The sequence below is a fragment of the Chrysemys picta genome, chromosome 3 (genome assembly GCF_011386835.1).
Source record: "Chrysemys picta bellii isolate R12L10 chromosome 3, ASM1138683v2, whole genome shotgun sequence".
Classification (NCBI taxonomy): domain Eukaryota; kingdom Metazoa; phylum Chordata; order Testudines; family Emydidae; genus Chrysemys; species Chrysemys picta.
In genome coordinates this window covers 66,166,349-66,186,744 of record NC_088793.1, presented here as the reverse complement: position 1 = coordinate 66,186,744, position 20,396 = coordinate 66,166,349, and the positions used below count along the sequence as shown (strand labels likewise).

Sequence of the window (20,396 nt, the reverse complement as noted above, 5' to 3'; positions counted from 1 at the left end):
AATAGACAAGTCATGTACTACTTCTACATCTCTGTATTCGCCAACAAAATGAATTTATTCAGCCACAACTTCTGCTAAAAAGGATATGAGCAAATGATTCACCAGGCGCGCGCACACACTTTCTGGGACTGCCCGCATACCAAATAGTCTAGTCCTACTAGCATAAAAGCTTACATGGAACTTTTGAAACACACTTTGGTATAAGCAAAAGGTTCTAAGGGACTCTCCTCAAATCTTCATAACAAAGAATGATGCTAATTCAGATTATTAATAGCCACAAGGAAGTGTATTACTAGATTACTTCTCATGAAAGAGAATCCCAGAATTGTGATTTGTTGCGCCAGACAATAGAAGAAACAAAACTTCTGCTCAAATTCCAATGTCCTAAAACCAGGCTGAAGTCTTTATATTTTAGTTCCTAGTATTCAAGGACAAGTAAAGGCACTGAACTGGGATACTGATACTCATGCAGAATGACTCTGCCCCGAATATCCATGCATCTACCTGCAAGAAACCCCAGATTTGCAATATCTGCTCACAGCTGTATAGCAGTGCTACAGTTGTTTGTACTTGTTTTTGTACCTGGAACTAGCCATATTGTACTAGCTGCTTGTGCACAAAAGTGTATACAGATGAGTCGCATCATACATGCATTTAACTTACGCGAATTCAACTATACATGCTCGGCAAAAAAAAGAAAACCCACAAGATACCTGTAAATAGTGCGGGCGATTCCACCCAGCATTCCACTCAATGAGCGTATGCCCCGGAGTGAGCGTGAGATGGGAGACATGAATCTGCTGTTCCCTCAGTCGGTCTCAGTTCCTGCGTGCCTCTCATAGTGTGAGCATCTCGCTGCGCTGAGTGTGATTCTAGTGTTTAAAGATATGTATTTTTCGTACAACATGGCCCCTAAACGCAAGCCAACTACTTCATCTGGTGCTCAACCGAAGAAACAGCGATCTGTTCCAACGCTGGAGGAAAAACTGGCTGTGTTGGACTTATTGAGAGGTGGTATGACGGTCTCCAACGTGGTGCATAAATATGGCCGCAACGAATCTAGCATCCGTGCCATCAAGATTCAAAAGAGAAATTCGTCAAGCCGTGGCATCAAATGCTCCAATAACTGCTAAGGTGACGAGCCAGGTGCGTGATAAGACTTTAGTGACGACTAAAAAGACATTAAACTTATGGCTGGAAGACCTGAACCGTAAACATGTGCCTATCGATGGCAACATGTTGTCAGAAAAGGCTCTTAGCCTCTACGTGCTGTTCAAACCTCCTGCCGAAGAGGGACAGCCTTCTGATGAGAAGGAATTCAAAGCCAGCCAAGGTTGGCTTAACAGTTTTAGGAACCGCTTCAACCTGAAAAACGTACAGACTACTGATGAAGCTGCATCTGCCAATGAAGAGGCAGCAAAAGCCTACCCCGAACAATTAAAGAAAATCATAGAAGAAATTGCATCTGAAGAAGTGAGGTTCTTACCCATGAAAGCTTATGCTCCCAATACTTCTGTTAGTCTTAAAGGTGCCACAGGACCCTCTGTTGCTTTTTATAGAAGAAAAGGGATATCTTCTGGAATAAGTTTTTAATGCTGACAAGACTGGGCTGCTCTGGAAAAAAATGCCCAACCACACTTACATTTTGAAATCAGAAGGACAAGCCCTTGGCGTCAAAGCAGCTAAAGACCGTGTCACTGTGTTGTTTTGTGGAAATGCAGCTGGACATTTAATAAAGCCGGGCTTGCTCTATTGGGCTGCAAATCCCCGTGCCCTAAAAGGGAAGAACAAAAATCTGCCTGTGTTTTGGCAATCAAATAAAAAGGCTTGGCTGATGGCAGCATTATTTCTGGATTGGTTCCACAAGTGTTTCATTCCGGAGGTCAAGCGATACCTCAAAGAGAAAGGACTTGACTTTAAAGTGTTGCTGATCGTAGACAATGCTCCTGGCCACCTTGCAGCACTCTGGTTTGAACATAATGACGTTGAAGTAGTCTTTCTCCCCCCCAATACCATCTCCATCCTCCAACCTCTCAACCAAGGCGTGATTCATTATTTCAAGGCCACGTACACGAGGCTTATGTTCTCACGGATACGTAGCGCTATGGATGCTGATCCCAATCTTAATGTGATGAGTGTTGGAAGTCCTTCAACATTGCCGATTGCATCACTTATATTAAACAGGCAATGGATGCAATCAAGCCTGAAACAGTCAATGCATGTTGGCCAAACCTATGGAAAGAATATTTGAATGATTTTAAGGGTTTCCCGACCATTGACAAAGAAGTGAAATGCATTGTTCAGGTGGCCAGGCAAGTGGGTGGTGATGGGTTCGTCAACATCCTTGAGAAAGAAATTGAAGAATTAATTGAGAGCCATAGAGAAACATTGACTAACTAAGAGTTAGAGGAACTGATAAAATCGTCTACAGAAGACGAAGATGATGACGAACAGGAAGAGCCAGCAAGTTGGAATCTTCATAAACTTGCTGAAGTATTCCAAGCAGCGAAACACTTGAATGATTTAATTTCTGAATACGATCCCTCTATGGAACGAAGCCTCAAAATCATACGTAGTATTACGAACGATTTGAGACCATATCAAGAAATGTTTGAGTAGCTCAAGAGACAACAGCGACAATTGCTAATCACCATATTTTTCAAGGAAAAACAACCAGCAGCAAATAAGCCCACGCAATTAACTTCTTGAGCTGAACCAGAGGCAACCACTTTGTCTACGACTCACTCTCCGTCACCCAAGCTTCCTGTCACCTCTGTCTCCTGGATCAACATCAAGCCCTGATGACCCCCTGTAATTACCTCCTGTAATTAAAAATACAGTACTGTAAAATTATATTTTGCATATGTACTCTTTATTGTATACTGTACATTACTTGCATCTGAAGAAGTGAGGTTCTTACCCACGAAAGCTTATGCTCCCAGTACTTCTGTTAGTCTCAAAGGTGCCACAGGACCCTCTGTTGCTCTGTACATTACTGTATACATTATACATATTACTATACAGGGCTGTATACTCAAAACCATATACTGTACTTTATGGGCGATTTAAGGGATTTTCAAGGGTAATTTTGACTATATGCGATTTTCGCCTTACACTCTGATTTTAGAACCTAACCCCCGTGTAAGATGCGACTCCACTGTATGATGCAACTGTGGGGGGGAAAAAGGTTTTTCTTTTTCTTTTCTTTTTTCTATCTCCCCACTTAAAACACTATATTGTCTTTGTTTATGTTTATGGAAGTAGGTACTTAATAAATGCACTTATGTAGCAACCTATAAATAGCTTGTAAAATACAATGTGTTCATAAATAAAATATTTTTTCTTTTATACCTACAAAAATATTTTAAAAGAAAAAGATAACCTGGATGGAAGCAGCTATGTCTGCAAAGCTGAAGAAATTCCTCTTCTGACTTTTTTTTTAAATGTCTGCACTTGAAGTGTAGGTCCTGTACGTATCAATACAGAGAGGGCCAGTGTCCTGAGTTAACCTAACTTTGTTACAGAGAAGTATTGTTTCCACTCTTTGAAGAAAGAAGAAAATTAGTCCCCTTAGGGCTTGTCTATACTTACCGCGCTGGTTCGGCGGCAGGCAATCGAACTTCTGGGTTCGATTTATCGCGTCTAGTCTGGACGCGATAAATCGAACTCAGAAGTGCTCCCCGTCGACTCCGGTAATCCTGCTCGCCGAGAGGAGTACGCGGAGTCGACGGGGGAGCCTGCCTGCCGGGTCTGGACGGCGGTAAGTTCGAACTAAGGTACGTCGACTTCAGCTACGTTATTCACGTAGCTGAAGTTGCGTACCTTAGTTCGATTTGGGGGTTTAGTCGTACCTTAGTTCGATTTGGGGGTTTAGTGTAGACCAAGCCTTAGTTTACTCTTGTTAGAGCCGTGTGTTTGTTATTCACAATCATTGGCTGGTAGAGGATACTGAAGTACTGACATAAGTTACACTGGTTTTAGTCCATTAAGTGTTTTCCATTTCTTGTTCAAGGTTGGCGCAGCAATAATAGATAATGGACAGGAGTTTTTAATTGATATCACCAAGCATTTAAATATATAACATGTTTTTAAAATGATCACTACAGGGGTTTTGGCTCCTGCCCACTCTGGTTTTATATGGGATCCAGGGGGAAATGGTTGTGCTTGATGTTAAGTAGGGAATGATACAGATGGCAAAATATTGATCTTGTGATTAGCTCCAAAAAGAGCTAAAGCGATATTTCCTTCTGGCCATGTCTGATTTCTTTACCAGTTACCCAGCTCCTCCTCCTACATGTCAAAACAAGAAATTGGACATCTCTTCCACCATTTAATTGGATGCTGATCTAGGAGTTTAGTAAATGTGGTGTTGCATTATATTACTGTAGAAAATAAGTGTACTGTTTTATTGAGTTGTAAAAATTTCCTTTTGTCTGATTTTTAGAGACTACAAAATATTACGTCACTGAGATGATTATTCAGCAATCTGGAACAAATTTTGACATGCTACCAAGGTATAGAAATCAGATAATGTGCTCAGTTTGGTTATTGGAACAATGTTGTTGAGTGGTAAAGATTAATCTTTTTGAATAGTTACTTTTTTGGTATTTAATTAAATATTATGCTAATAAAGTATTAAGTCTGCACTGTTAAAATAACAGAGTTAGGAAATGCAAAAGCATTCTTAACTCAGGCATATAGTATACCTGTTGTGTCTTGTGATCTCTTTTCTAATTGAATGCATAGCTTTATATATTACCGTTTGTTGTAAACCGCGTACCATATAGTACAGATGGCATTACGGAAAGTCAAATTAACTTTGTAGTTGGAACCTTAACTTTTTTACATTGTTTGACTTTTGGTGACTAAATATGCAATCTTTGTTACTTTGCTAAATTTATGCAATGCTTTCATATAATTGCTAATTACAAGCAATTAGGGTTTTTCAGCAAGACAAGATAGCACATTAGCCAATGGTTAACGGGTTACAGAATGTCTCTGCCCATGGTCTTAAGTTAGCAAGTTAATATTTAATTAATACTTTGATAAAATGTTATTAGTATAAAATATATATATGTTGAATTTTGATTTGGGGTTCATAGGAATGAAGCAACTCCTTTGATTGTCCAACAGGTACATTCCTAGGGGTTAAAACAAAGAAACGGTGAAAGTATATGGCAATAAGGATTGTCTCCTTTGTGTTTTAAGGCAGGTGGGAGGATGCCATATCTTATACTGACGTGCCAACCTTTCATAAACTTAAGGTTGAATCTGTGGAAAGAACGTCTCCCTATAGAAGAAACTAACACAATAGGAACAGGGATTCTTTGTTCAATTTGAAACATAATTATTCAGTTATTGCTTCAACATCTGGCATTTCTACTAACCAAGCATATCTTAGAAAAGGCAATGTTATCTTGTTTATTCTGTTTTCTCTTAGCTAATCACTATTTGCTAGACCTCTGGTCTCTTGACCAAACCCTGGACTTTGGGTCTGGAAAAGAGCTGGCACAATCCATGTACCAGGTTGTTATATAAAATGCACATGAATTTTAACCCTTCACCATATATTTAAAGTTTTCTTAGGGCTTACTGGGTATCAATGGCTAAGTTTTGTAAAATATAGTTACTATGAAAATATTCTGTTAAGACTGATTTATTTTAAAACAGGTCTCAGTTTGTACAGAACATTATAGCTCAGTGTCTCGTGGAACTGTCCTCTGCCAGAAGCACGTTTAGATTCAGAATACAAGGGCATGATGGAAAAGTCTACATCTTGGTAAGGCATTTTCTTATAATTGTATAGAAATATATTCATGAGTGTGAACTCCTGACATTTATTCATTGGTTATTATGTGTTTGCTTATGTGTGTAAGGGAAATGAGAAAAAGGAGTTGATCATTCAAATGGTGTGCCTGCCTGCCTTTGAGTCTCTTTCAGTTTTTTCTTTTTAGTTTGGGGCATTCAGCAATGGAAATTAAGAACCCACTTGAATTTTTTAGACTAAAAGCTAATTGAAATCTCAAGCAGTTAGTCCAAAGTACTGTACACAGCTGTGCTGTTTACATAGAAGTATGTAGTCTTGTCTGTTTTTATAATATTTTTATGATGGAGGAAATTAAAAAATATTGTGGAGCCTTATATCTGATACACTTGGGCTGCACCCCTCTTCCTAGAAATGTTTGAAATAGCTCAGACTTGTCCAGGCGCCTCTGGGGGTGTGGGCACATCCCTTTTGTCCTCATCCCAATTAATCCTGTCTCTGGAAGAGCAAACAGAGTAGCAATTCAGTGTTCTGCCTTATCCATTACCGTCCTATCTTTTAACTCTTAACTTCAACTAGCACTGCCAGAATCATTTCCTTACATTTCTTTTCCCCGGGGGGCCCAAATTTATGGGGCTGTGACCCCTGAACAGAACCAGCTGCTGAGCAGCTTACCTCCACTCACCCTATCCCCGTTATGGTGCAGCAGGCCACATTAATAGAAAACGGAAAGCCAGGAGGTGCTCCCATTATGAGGAGGCCCTCTTAAAAGCCACAGGTGGGGAGGTCTGCCACAGCTGACCCTCAGCTTCTCAGGGAAATAGGTAGTACTTTGGGATCTCTGTATCCTCCAACACTAATCAAGACTTCTCTGGTGACACCTTTACAAGAGCTGTTCAGTTCTCTTCAACACTTGGAACTCAACTTGGGCCAAACCAACTTCACCAATTGGGGATTTTCCAGGGCTAAGCCCAAAAATTGCCCTAAAACTACTTCAAAAGGCAGAAAGTCCAGGGTCCTCTCCCATGTCCTTAAATGGCTGATGGTACATTGGCAAGAAGTATAGCATTCTTTCCTTTACCTTCTTTTTCAGAAAAAGAGGATCTGGGCTCACTCAGGGATGCATCCTTGTATTTCAGAAATGTTTGGATAATAGAGGACGAGGAACTCGATTCCTTGCCCCTACTGATTTTGTGCCAGCCTTGTGGAATACGTGGATCATAGATTACAAGACCAGAAGGGACCAATAGGCTTGTCCAGTCTGACCTCCTGAATGATGCAGGCCATAGAACTTCCCCAAAATTATTCCCAGGGTAGATCTTTTAGAAAAACATCCAATCTTGATTTAAAAATGGTCATTGATGGAGAATCCACCACGACTGTTGGTATATTGTTCCAATGGTTAATTACTCTCACTGTTAAAAATTCACATCTTATTTCCAGTCTGAATTTGTCTTGCTTCAACTTCCAGACATTGGATCTTATTATACTTTTCTCTGCTAGATTGAAGAGCCTGTTATTAAATATTTGTTCCCCATGTAGATACTTATACACAGAATCAGGTCCTTCTGGTATGTTCAGGCTAACCAGCCATATCTTCATTACCAATTTTAATTTGTCATAGTATTAGAGATCTAAGCTTTTTGGACCCATGACATTGTGCCCTCAGGTTCTGTTCTGCTTCTCTCTCCTTCCCTACTGATTTTCGCTTCTTGCTCACTGTGTCCCAAATATCTTGGATTGTGGATAAACTGAGGATCCAAAGGATACTTGTTTACCTAATTGTCTTCCTAGGACCAGCCTCTTTTTTCTACTATACCCAACGAAGGTCCATTTACCTAATTAACACAACTGAATAACACATTGCTATTCCGAATTTACATTTATTGAGCAATAAGAATTAAATGTTTCAATATAGTTTTATAAGCATTCCTCTCATGCAAGATGCATAGTCAGACTTTGGAGCCTTGTGGAGAAGTCTGAACTGTCTCTAGTATTTGCAGGAAGGGGACCAGTGCCTCACACTGGGGAAGAGTTCAGTCCTAGACAAGAAATCATTGGGTAACAATATTTTCCCCATTAATTAACACAATTACTTTTAAATGTAGAAAGCTTTTTTTTTTTTTAAAAGAGATTTATTTTTAGGAAGAGTACCATAGATATGCCACACAGCTGTCTACACCAAGAAAATATTGAACATTTAAGGTTTGCCTGATGTGAGATATCTCAACTTCACGTGCTCAATTTTTGGAGGGTGGGTAGGCTTTAGTCACTAGTAGAGGTGCAACAGATTTTTGCAGTTTCTTTGCACAAAAGACAGTTTCACTGTCTTTGACTGAATTGGCAAATATCACACACAAGTGAAGGTTATGAATACATTTGGGGATAACAAAAAAACAAAATGGTCCGATACATACATAAGACTTCGAAGTCCAGATCTCCGGTTCTTAGCAGTATTGGTGAGTTTGCTGGCTGGAAAGTCCCTCTGGAACACATCCACAACTTGGATGGGCCATTCAGTCCTTTGTTCAGAGCTTCAGTTTATAGAAAAGTTACTCCAGAGGTAGGAAGCAGGATTGAAAGCAGAATGGAGAAGATGAATCTGCCTTTTTATATCCTTTGCTATGTGGCTTGTACTTCCTTTGCCCCAAACACAAACATACAGCACATGTGGGCATGGAAAAGCAGAGTCCCCTGTCCACCGGCATGTCCCTACATCTCCTGCTGACTCTTAGGTGTAACCCCTGCCTTCTCTCAATGGATTCATTGTATATCTGATTGCCTTTGATAGATGATCCAGTAGGCTGGCTAGTGCTGATGCCAATCTGTCTTGGGAGAGGTGTCACCCAGAAGCACATCACAAGTTTGAAATGCAAATATACCATACATATTTATAACTCACAATATAAGGATGATACTTACATATAAATGTGATTATCATATTTAGCAAATTATAACTTTTCCACTGAAATCTTACATGGCATATCTGTAGGGCTCTACCAAATTCACAGCTGTGAAAAATGCATCACGGACTGTGAAATCTGGTCTCCTCCCATGAAATCTGGTCTTTTGTGTGCTTTTACCCTATACTATACAGCTTTCACGGGGGACGCCAGTGTTTCTCAAATTGGGGGTCCTGACCCAATAGGGAATTGCAGGGTGGGGTCACGGTATTACCACCCTTACTTCTGTGCTGCATTCAGAGCTGGGTGGGTGGAGAGTGGCAGCTGTTGGTCAGATGCCCAGCTCTGAAGGCAGCGCCACCAGCACAGAAGTAAGAGTGGCAATACCATATCATGCCTCCCTTACTTCTGTGCTGCTGCCTTTCGACCTGGACGGCCAGAGATTGGTGTCTGCTGACTGAGGGTCCAGCTCTGCAGGCAGCAGTGCAGAACTAAGGGTGGCAATACCATACCATGCTTACTTCTGCTGTGCTGCTGGCGGTGGCTCTGCCTTCAGAGCTGGGCTCCTGGCCAGCAGCCGCGGCTCTCCAGCTGCCCAAATCTGAGTAGCAGTACCGCAATCCCCACTACAATAGCCTTGCGACCCCCCCCCCCCCCCCCCCCCCCCCCCCACACACACACACACACACACCACTCCTTTTGGGGTCAAGATCCCTACAATTACATCGTGAAATTTCAGATTTAAATATGAAGTGAGTCAATCCAATTCCTACAGGATAAATGTCTGTTATACAAATCACCATCGTAATTGGCTCTAATTTGCATCCTTGCTGTCATTTTGAGCTGAGTAGTGAGACTGAATGGGCACAGAAGTTGACTTACCTTACCGACCTGAATGGTGTGCCCTCTGTGTCATGCTTGTAGCACAGTAGGAGGACTGTATGGGGAAGCTAGCACTGTTTTTTCTTAGGTTTTCATTACACAAGCTGTAACTGTTCTGTTAGTAGAGAGTATGTTGCTTTCCAGGGCTGTCAAATGGACACTGTTAAGTTCTAAATATACTTTATTTTTAAGTATTGCTGTAGCAGGTTTTTTTTTCTTACCAATGGTTAAATTCAAGGAAATTTGGGAATCCAGAAACTGCACGGGGAAGAGAAAAATCTATGTAGTATCCATAAAATAGCTGACAGCTCAGATTGAAATATACAAATATACTAGCCAGAAGTAACATGCGTAAATGCTTAGAATCAGAACACTGAAACTGAATTTGGGACTGTCCGTATAGGTCAACAACCAGGTCAGAAATAAAATAATTAATGCTGGGGAAAAGGAAAATGCTGAAAGAAAATAAACAAGTTAGAAACAAGTCAGAAACTGACAGGCTTAGAAGATGCAGAAATTTCTCACATAACCAATAGTGCCTTTCTCCAACAGACTCAGATTTCTGCTATATAATGCATATTCAAACATCAATACAAATCTGTTTGATCTTTGCTAACATAAGACATGCTTTGACAAAGTGGTAGTAATCTGTGGCTTTTGTCCCACAGTATTATAATGTGTAAACAGAAGCACTTTTCAGCTCGATCCAGCTGCCGAGTGAAACTGATTATTAATCTTTAAAATAGGGTGCAAAAGAAACTGTGAAAAGAGTAGACATATGTTGATGGTATATCCTCTAGATTAGAGTGAAGGATGCTATTCACTTTCTACTCCTGGGGTAATTCTGTGCCAAAACATTAAAAAACCTGTGCACAATCTTTTAACATTTTGCAAAATTCTGCATATTTTATTTGTCAAAATAACATAATATAATCATGCCAGTTTCAATTATTTTGGAAATTTATTTCAAAATGCCTGTCAGCAAGTATGTCTGTAACAATACAGATAACAACAAAGTTTCAGGAAATATTTTTTGACAGATTCCTTGCTAGGCATATTAATACAGAACTTAACAAAACTTATTTCCCGCACCCCTCAGAAGCAGTGCAAAGGCGTGGGGGAATCGGAGGTAATTGAGGAGCTGAGGGAGAGGGAAGTAAATGCTGGGAAGGAGCCTGGGAGTAAACCTGGAGGGTTGTTGGTGTGGGTGAGAGAAGTATGGAACAGGTTATTTTGGGAGAGAGGGATTGTTGGGGAGCCTCCCCCAAGCAGACCCTCGCTGACCCCTAGCCTCTCCTATTCAGTCAGGAACATCTGCTCCCGTCCCCATGTATCCCTGGACCCCCATTCAGCCACCCTGTCCCCATGTAGCCCTGCCCCCCTATTCCCATTCAGCCTCTTCCCCCAGTCTGTCCCCCCCACTAGCCCTTCTGAACCCCAATCTATGTGACCCCCCAGCAGCCCTATGTGCCCCCCCCCCATCCCCGGCCACTGTGAGGAACGCAGCCAGCTGATGGCTGCTATTGCCGGTGAGCCTGCTGCTCTCTGTTCTGGTGCCACAACAGCCCCTGATGGGCAAAAGGTGTAACTGCAGCACCTCTCTGGTAGAATGTATTTTCTGCGGAGAAAAAAAATCTGCGGGAGACAGTAATTCTGTGCTTGCGCAGTGGCACAGAATTCCCCCAGGAGTAATTTTCTGAAGATTCTATAAGTACTCTGGAAGGGGAAGGGAGAACACATGTGGTGAGTGTTTGTGAGTAAGGGACTTGTATTATCATAGAATCATAGGACTGGAAGGGACCTTGAGAGGTCATCTAGTCCAGTCCCCTTTACTCATACAGGACTAAGTGTTATCTAGACCATCCCTGACAGGTGTTTGTCTAACCTGCTCTTAAAAATCTCCAAAGATGGAGATTCCACAACCTGCCTAGGCAATTTATTCCAGTGCTTAACCACCTTGACAGTTAGAAAGTTTTTCCTAACGTCCAACCTAAATCTCCCTTGCTGCAATTTAAGCCCATTGCTTCTTGTCCTATCCTCAGAAGTTAAGAAAAGCAATTTTTCTTCCTCCTCCTTGTAACAACCTTTTATGTACTTGAAAACTGTTATCATGTCCCCTCTCAGTCTTCTCTTTTCCAGACTAAACAAACCCAAGTTTTTCAATCTTCCCTCATGGGTCATTTTTTGTTGCTCTTCTCTGGATTCTCTTCTATTTGTCCACATCCTTCCTAGAGCTAGGCTTAGTACAATTAGCTAGTGTCTTTTCCTGTCTCCTCCCAGATATCTTTGAGAGTGTGTCTCATTCCTTCTTTGCAAAAGCCTTGCTACAGTTTTCTAATACTGGGCCTCTGACAAACTGCAATAGTTGTGCTCAGTTCTATCAAATAGTAAGTGTTATCTGATGTGAACAAACCTGTTAGCAGGGGCTGCAGTAAGTCTATCACACAATTTAATTCAACTTGTTGTCTTAACTTAAGGTCACCCAGGTCTCCAAAAGCGACAGGCTAGCACGAACTACTAACCAATAGCAGCACTTAATTTCTACTTCTATACTTCTATAAGTGCACTAGATACTGTGTATACGAGTCCAAAGATGCACCAAAGCGAATGTTAAAAGCAGCTAAGAAAAGAATCCTATTAAACTTGACTGCCAGTTCAAAGAGCAACTTTGGGGGAAAACAATTGGAATTCCTTGGAGGACAGTACAAAGTAATATGTTTAATGAGCGACATACAAAGCAAACTGAAATAATATACTCAAAGAGAGCGAAAAAATTCTTTTAGCTCACTTGTGAAAGTTAATTTCATTTTGGCAACTCATGCCCCTACTGCCATGGCCAAGTGAATAAATGAAAAGGGGAGGGACCTGAATGGTTTTTGTACTGTTCCTAGCACAACAGTGCCTTATCTTGTTTGGGGTCTTGGGGTACCACAACACAAACATTCAGTGATTGGATTAATAATAGTAGAGTGAAAAGAATTGAGATTTCTCAAAACTTCCCTTTAATATAGATTTCCAGCACTTTTGTGCCAGCAATTAGTATGGAGAAACCTAATTCCCATTATCAGATCTTTTTATTAGTTTTATTTTCCAAATAAAAGTTGGCTAGAGTGTTACCAGATTTGCCCATTACTTTGGGGTATGCTCATTTATTTGGGTTACTCTTCTGGGGGGGAGGGGAGAGTTCTGTAATTCTATCAATGTACTGCTTCTGTCACTTGTGTTTTCATATGGAGCTCTACTTCTCCCTTCTGCAAGTCCCCTCCCAATGGAGCTATCCTGCAGGACATAGGTTCCCTAGGACTGGGTTTCTCCAGCCCCAGAACCAGATGAACACCTACACATACATTAACAGAGCATGTCTGAACGGACTGGGTCATTCAGCACTGTCAAGCTGACCCCTTATATGTCTTTGGACTCACTGGGCTGGATGAAGCAGCACTTTCAAGCTGCCTCTCCTTATATGCCCCTGGGCTCCATGGACTGGGTCAAGCAGCACTTTCAAACTGTTACTCTTATGCTTCCCAGATTCAGCACATCCCTATCCTCACTCTCACATCACAAGTGTCCTGGCAGTAACCTACTTGATGAGCAAACCCCACAGTATTTTGGGCGCTGCAGGGATCTTTAGCTTAGGTAAAAGAAGCGTTGCTGAAGAGTGAATGGGGGAAGCTAAAAACACAAAAGAGTAAAGTTCAGCAAGAGAGAAGCAACCAGCTTAACCATAAAAGTTATGTATTGAATAGTAGTGATAACTACACAAGGAGAACCTAAACCAACATAACATACATTATTAAAGGTTAATACCTAAGGTAAAAAGGAAAACAGAGAAAGAGAAAGAAGGGGGATCTCACCCACTCCATGAGGCTTGAACTGGTCGGGGTTCCCAGGTGATGTTGGTAGCTCAGGGTCCTGAGTGCTGGAGACAGGCAGAGCCCCCAGCACGGTCAGTCAGGAGAAGATGGAGTCCCAGTGGAACTGATGCATAGTTTGGATCTAAGCATCAGAACACCTACTGGAGAGCGAGTAGGGATTTTTGTAGAGAAAATACAATGGTTCAAGGTTGAACACTAGATTTGTTTATAGGTAAACTGATGACTCAAGGGTTTTCTTTAGGCTAGACAATAGGAGCTGATCACTCTTGGCTATGGGTGGTGTTTTCTTCCAGGGGCTCACAATGCAACTGGGCTGCTTCAGTATTTTGGATATCAATCAAGGATTCATTACTAGAATTGGTCTGATATCTGCTGAGCAGGGTGTGAGCAGGCGTAGGTTTATTAACATCTGGAGCAGAGATTCCCATGATGCAGTGTGTCCCTGCTTTTTCTGGTCTCAGAGCTCAGTGCGGTTCTCTGTTCTCCATTCTGTATGCAAATTGAGATGTCTCCCTGTCCCATCTTTCATGCAGATGAGGCTGGGGGAGTTGTCTCTATTCTTCATTCTGTATGCTAATGGAGATGTCTTAATCTTGTCACCCTTGTCAGGAGGGGTCTAGGTGTGTCTCCCAACGCCCTTCACTGCTCTCTGCAAGTTTTTTCCTCTGATAGGTTTTGGTTTAAGCTGAGGCGGGGGGGGGGGGGGGGGGGGGGGGGAGATGGGGGGGTGTCTTTCATGAGTCAGGCTGGATACTGCCCCTGGTTCCCCAAGAACACAGAGCTGACTGGTATCAAGAGCCTTTGCCACTCTTGGTAATTGGGCCTGTCTCATCTTTAGTAAACTCTAATGTGCTACCCATTCCCTCTCTGTTTGTTTTAGCTCTATCCAATCTGTTTTAAATACTCTCTCTTTCTCTCGTTTCTTTCCAGTGGGAAATCTCTCAACTGCCGTCCTGTCTTCAGGACTAGACTGTTTCAACACAATTTGCTTGACACATCACTGAAATATAAAATTAGAAAAATCATCTATTAGCTACTGGAACAATAGTTTTTGGCTGTTTCTTCTTTTTCTAGCAGAGGGAACATGCTACTACCACAAAGGAAATGCAGATTCACAGTTCTGTTGCTCCTAACACAGATCACAAGAAATTCTGCATCATTTATACAACCCTTGATTTATCTCCAATGGAGCTTATAGCACTTTGAACACTTCAGATTATTTAACATAAAATGTTAGTTCACATCCATTAAAGATTTGTTAGAATCTACTTTTAAATTGTCATACTCTAGTAAACATCAAGCTTCATGATTTATGTGGCCTAATGTCACCTACTCATAGCAGGTCAGGTTTAAATCCGGAGTAACAGAACAAGTTCAAGCTGCTGGTGTATTCTATAAATAAACTATTCTCTATCCACAGATGTGGCTTTTAAATTCTGACACTTTATTGGTGGAATCTATGGGAAATTCAGCATCCAGCAGTGTCTTTACCTTGTTTGAAAATAATTTCAGGCCTGATTCCAGGTCTTCAGGCACATGGAATGCAGTCAAAGTTCTTTATCATCCCTGCATTAAAAACAAGAATAAGGAGTAAGTATCAGCTCTTGTTTTATTAAGTTCCGTTCTTTGTTTGGGTTCACGGTCCATTACAACTGTGTTTCTCTAATGAGCCTTCTAGGTATACTTTAGACGAGGGGTGGGGAACCTTTTTTCTATCAGGGGCCACTGACCCACAGAAAAAATCAGTCGCTGGCCACACACAGCCCCGCAGTGGGGAGGGAGGAGGCGGCTTGGGGCTTCCCCTAGGCTCTGGGGTGGGGTTAGAAATGAGGGATTCAGGGTGTGGGAGGGGGTTGGGGCATGGGAAGGGGGTGAGGGCTCCAGCTGGAGGTGTGGGCTCGGGGTGTAGGAGGGGGCTCTGGGCTTGAGCCAAGGGGTTTGGAGTGTGGAAGCAGGCTCAGGACTGGGGCAGGAAGTTGGGGTGCAGGTGGGAGTGCGGGGTCTGGGAGGGAATTAGAGTGCAAGAGGGGGTTCTGACCTGGGGCACGGTTTCGGGGTGCGGGCTCCAGCCGGGCGGCGCTTACCTCAGGTGGCTCCTGGTCGGCAGCACAGTGGGGCTAAGGCAGACTCCCTGCCTGCCCTGGCTCCACGCTGCTCCCAGAAGTGGCCGCCATGGCTGGCCCCAAAGTGGAGGGGCCACGTGGCTCTGCGCGGTGTGCACTGCCAGCGCCCTATGGTTCCCAGCCAATGGGAGCTGCGTAACCGGTGCTGGGGGTGGGGGCAGCTTGCGGAGCTTCCCTGATCATCCCTGCGCCTAGGGGCTGAACATACCGGTCACTTCCGGGGAGCTGTGTGGAGCCAACTGGACTTTTTACAACCCCAGCTTCGCCCCACAGTGGGGCGAGCTGGCGCTTGTGGCTCCAGCCCTGCCAGGGGGAGCACTGAGGCCCGACAGAGCGGAGACTTGCTGCGGGCTGGGTGAAATGAAGCAGTGGGCCGGATCTGGCCCACAGTCTGTAGGTTCCCCACCCCTGTGTTAAGCCAATGAGAATCTGGTGGCTAAATTCCTGCACCCCACTTTGAAAATGTAAGGGCCAGAATTGCATTATTAATTGAGCTACATTAGTATTACAAAACAGGTAGCTAATTGTTTTGCCTTGACAAAGTATAATGCGCTCTATTTTTCATAGTTCATATGTAAAAATATAAATGTGTAAGGATACCACTTCATATTCTTGCTAAATAGTAAATTAGTAGTAGATTATTTAGTAATGTGAAAGAGTTTTACAATTAAGTGCTTTTCAAAAATGATTTTACAGGTTCTTTCTCTCTCTGTGTGTGTGTGTAATTGTAACTTGCTTTGAATCTAATGGTAAGATTCTATTTTTTTTTTTTTAAGTTTCAACTGAATGCTGTACACTTGGTTTTTCTTGGATATGTCCAAGTCTACTAGAGTTTTCATAAAGAAAACATTTGACTTCTGCAGGCTCTGAAGTGTCAATTATGGAAGAAAAACACTGCCAGTGTAATATTTAGTTAAAGTTGCAATCATGCATTTAATAGCATCATTTTATATTTAAGCTTGTAACTAGTGGTGGATAAAGTTGCTAGAATATTACATTCACCTATTATTTCAGTGTTTGCACAGCTGACGATGTAGTATTTGTTGGGTAATTTGTATTTCATCTATTAGCTCTATTATGGTAGAGCAGAAAGCATATATGAATAGTGGTTTGGGTTTGTTTTTTTCCCCTTAAACTCTTGAGAAAAAAAGTGTTAGATTAAATAGGTATTATAAAACTTACCAGAAAATATCATATCTTGTGATCCTATTTTATAAAAGAAAAATATGAACCTCTCAAAAACTTGTGATAATTTGTGATATCTATCATGGTATTTCCACTGATTGTATAGTGACTGCATCCCCAATATACATAAAAACAATTCAAATACTGAATATTTTGAACATACTCTATCTAATTCATAGAATGCTCAGATACTGTGAGCAGTGCCTATTTGTGGAGGAGAGATCTTTTTCGTACAGAGTGATGTGATAATTAAAATTATTAATGCAGAAGGTATTGGAAAACATATTGCTGTGTGTGATATAGAGGTTATTTAGTGGCTCTAATTCTCTGTTATAGTAGTCTCATGTATACTGCTTAAACTTCAAATGAGGAATACTGCTGGAATCAGTGCAATTTCTCAAAACAGAAGAAATTGTATATCAACGACTTGAAAACTTGAAGTAGTAAATATTTGCGTTTTCAGCAGGTTTTAATTTTTTATTCTGTCTACCTTGGCATAATGCATAGATAACAGCCATATATACTTAATCACTTGCAGTTTGGATACATTGATATCCAAATCCTATTGTGGATTGTTTACAAAAACAAGAATGCACATCATTTAGGGATGCAGAGGCAAAGAAAAGTGTCAGAATTTAGAAAAGAAGGAGGTTCTTTTCTGTCTAAGGATCCTTCACAGAACTTTATTTGAAGCCTTACTGCCAGGAGTATGTATCTCTCTTTCTCTAGTGGATTGGGTGTAGGAAGTCTATTTCCAAAGATTAGAATTTATCTTTGGGGTTATTCAGGGTACATCTACACAGCAAAACAGAATAAAACACAACCACTTGTGGCAGCAAGTTTGAGAGCCAGGGTCAACTGATGCGGGCTTGCATTGCAGGGCTAAAAATAGCAATGTAGACATTCAGGCTCAAGCTGGAGTGCTGAAACCCAGAGCCCAGGCTCCAGCCCAAGCCCAAGCGTCTACACTTCTATTTTTGGTCCCACAGTGTGGACCAAAATCAGTTTTCCCTGGCTCTGAGACTTGCTGCCATAGGGTTTTTGTTTTACCTTCAGTGGCTGCCAGATAGTCATGACTGAGATCTTGGAAAGCACACTCTGACTCAGCTCACAGAAACATCAAGAGCAGAAAGAAGATGAGGGGTGACAACAGTAACAATTGTTCCAATTTATCTTCCCTATTAGGACATTTGCTTTTGTTATTTTTTTTAAATATGTGTGTTGTCAGTAACTTTAAATAGCACAGTCCATTTATGGGTCTGGGGTCTGAAGATCTCCCTGTATTTTATTTTATTTTTTGAGCTGCTCAATACTTAGGAATGTTACCTTTTTACTATCATTTTCCCCCTCTTAGCATGAGTTGAAATCAGAAGAACTTGGCTTATCTGAGCATGTGACTAATTGCCCTTCAGGAAACCATGCAGAAAAACAAAACGTACAAACTTAACTACCTTCTCAACATCTCTCCTTATTCAGATTTTCAGTGGATATTACTATGACCTTATTGCTTGTCTTTTTCTTGACTGAAGACTTCAGATTCCCTCTGCTTTATGCCATCTTTTGTGCTAACTGCTCCAATTAAAATATTTTTAAACAGACAAAAGAAAAACCTGTCTGTTTTCCTAAGTCCATAAACCAGGAATTATGAAATACTCTTTATTTCAGTTTCATACTTAACATCTCTCACTGGTGCAAAAGGCCTGTTGCATGATGTAGACCAGGATTGTTCTTGTATGCTCTAGCCCTTTTCATGTATGTGGTATCCCAGAGTGTTCTCCAGAGCAGAGAATTACACATCCGTTGTGAGTTGACTCTAGTCCTGAAGCTTGGAACGTGTGGCTTAGGGACTACCCCCGGCTCAGCTGTTAGAATGCGGTGCTGTCTGAGCCTTTTAGGGGCACTTTGACACGTTCCCTATCCAGTCATTTTTTGCTACATCTCCCTACTTGGAGTTTCCAGGATAGTCATGAAAACTGGCTATATATAAATATGAGAAACAAACTAATGACTTAGCTAGTGCTTTGACATCTACTGATGACAAGCACTACATAAGAGGTACTTGTTATATTAGTAGTACTCCCAGTCATTCAATTGTGTCTGGAGACCTGTGGTTTTGTTCTGTTGACTAGTATTTTACTGGCAGGTTAATAATAATTTGCACTTAGTTACCTGCTTTTACAATGCTATATGTGTCCTGGTAATTGGCTGTAGGACTTATTCTATGCATTTGTGGACTGCTATGTACTCGGGAATCAGTCATCCCCCAAATGTTTTCTTCAGTGATTTGCAGATAAGATGAAGAAAAATGTCCCCTGAACACGTTGTACTCAAACTCCTTTGCATAACGTTTGTTTTGTTTTTTTGCTTTTAAAAAGAGTTTGGCACAAATCTTTTTGGAAAATAAAATGAAGCGGGTGGGGTGGAGACAATCTTCTCTTACTTTTCTACTCCTGTAAAAAGCTACACAGAGTCCTGTGGCACCTTATAGACTAATAGACTTACTGGAGCATAAGCTTTCGTGGGTGAATACCCACTTTGTCAGATCTACAGCTTTTGTGTTTAAGCACAGTGCACAAACTCATGTAAATTAGACATTAGTGGTTCTTATGGTTTATTTCTTAAAACGTTGACTTGAAAGAGTATACCGCGGGAGAACTCAGTGAATACGGAGATGAACAGCATTGGGACGTATGAGTTAAACAGCAGTATATTTTTTTTATTTTCTCAGCATTGTTTTTGGTTTCTGCTGATCTGATTAAAGTAGCCATTGAGGCTATAGTCTGAAAATAAATAATATGGAATACATAATGGAGGGGGATTGTTGAGTGAGAGAGATTTGCTGGTGGTTGGGAGGGTTGCCTACTTTATATATAAAATAAAAAAGTGAGGGGGGAAAAAGGCTCCCTTGCCGGCGTAGTGCCTTCATAAGGGGATTTTTTTAGTTTTAACTAAAATACAGAGCCTAGAAATGTTTTTATTTCCTTAAAAGGTAATCACCATTTTAGTTCTTGGGCTGTTTTGTATGAGGCAATCTTGTAGCCCAATTATAATCCCATTGAAATCCGTACAGGATACTTTGCAAGAAAAATAACAAAATAAAAAACAAAGCACCCCTCCACTTTTCACTAGTTTGAGTGACTTTAGAGATGTATGCTTATCCGTTCCATTCACTACATGCTTTCCAGTTACCTTATACAGAAACCCTAAGCAAAAACATTTATACATGTGTGATGGGGTAGTCTGCCATCCACAGCAATAGTGCCTAGTTGTCTGCCCATCCCACCACCTGTCATGGCTGTTGGAGGGTTTGAAAGATCCTATAGGAAGATGAAGAGAGACCTAAGGGAGATAGGGATAGTGAGGAAGCAGCTTTAGGACTAAATAGTGCTTGTTCATGTATGTTTAAGGGCCCAGTGTCAGGAACCTAGCACAGAGGATGGGGCAAGCCTCCCATCTCACCCTACGAATTGGGAAGGAGTTGGAGAAAGTGGAACAGCATAAAGCTGCCTCCTCCCTCATAGCATGGCAGACATTGACAGGAGAATGTCTGATGAACCTTTGAGATTGGAAGGCTAGATGGGAAGGGTGTTTAGCTGAAGGAAGCGGGCAAAAGTCTTGCAGCTGATTAACCTAAGGCAGTTGGCCTGAGAGACAAACTCCAGCT

The 20,396-nt window shown here is 41.5% G+C and overlaps 1 protein-coding gene across 4 annotated transcripts in view; it reads left to right on the top strand.

The window, feature by feature from the left end:
• UBE3D (ubiquitin protein ligase E3D) overlaps window positions 1-20,396 on the top strand; it is a 112,163-nt gene that overhangs the window by 21,655 nt on the left and 70,112 nt on the right. For all 4 annotated transcript variants that reach the window (XR_010599510.1, XM_042847435.2, XM_042847442.2 and 1 more), the window contains exons 6-8: window positions 4,445-4,514; window positions 5,671-5,779; window positions 14,845-15,014. Coding sequence is in view for 3 of the 4 variants with exons in the window: in XM_042847435.2 (XP_042703369.2) it covers window positions 4,445-4,514; window positions 5,671-5,779; window positions 14,845-15,014 (349 nt within the window). In the remaining variant the exon portion in view is untranslated. The remainder of the gene's footprint in view (window positions 1-4,444; window positions 4,515-5,670; window positions 5,780-14,844; window positions 15,015-20,396) is intronic.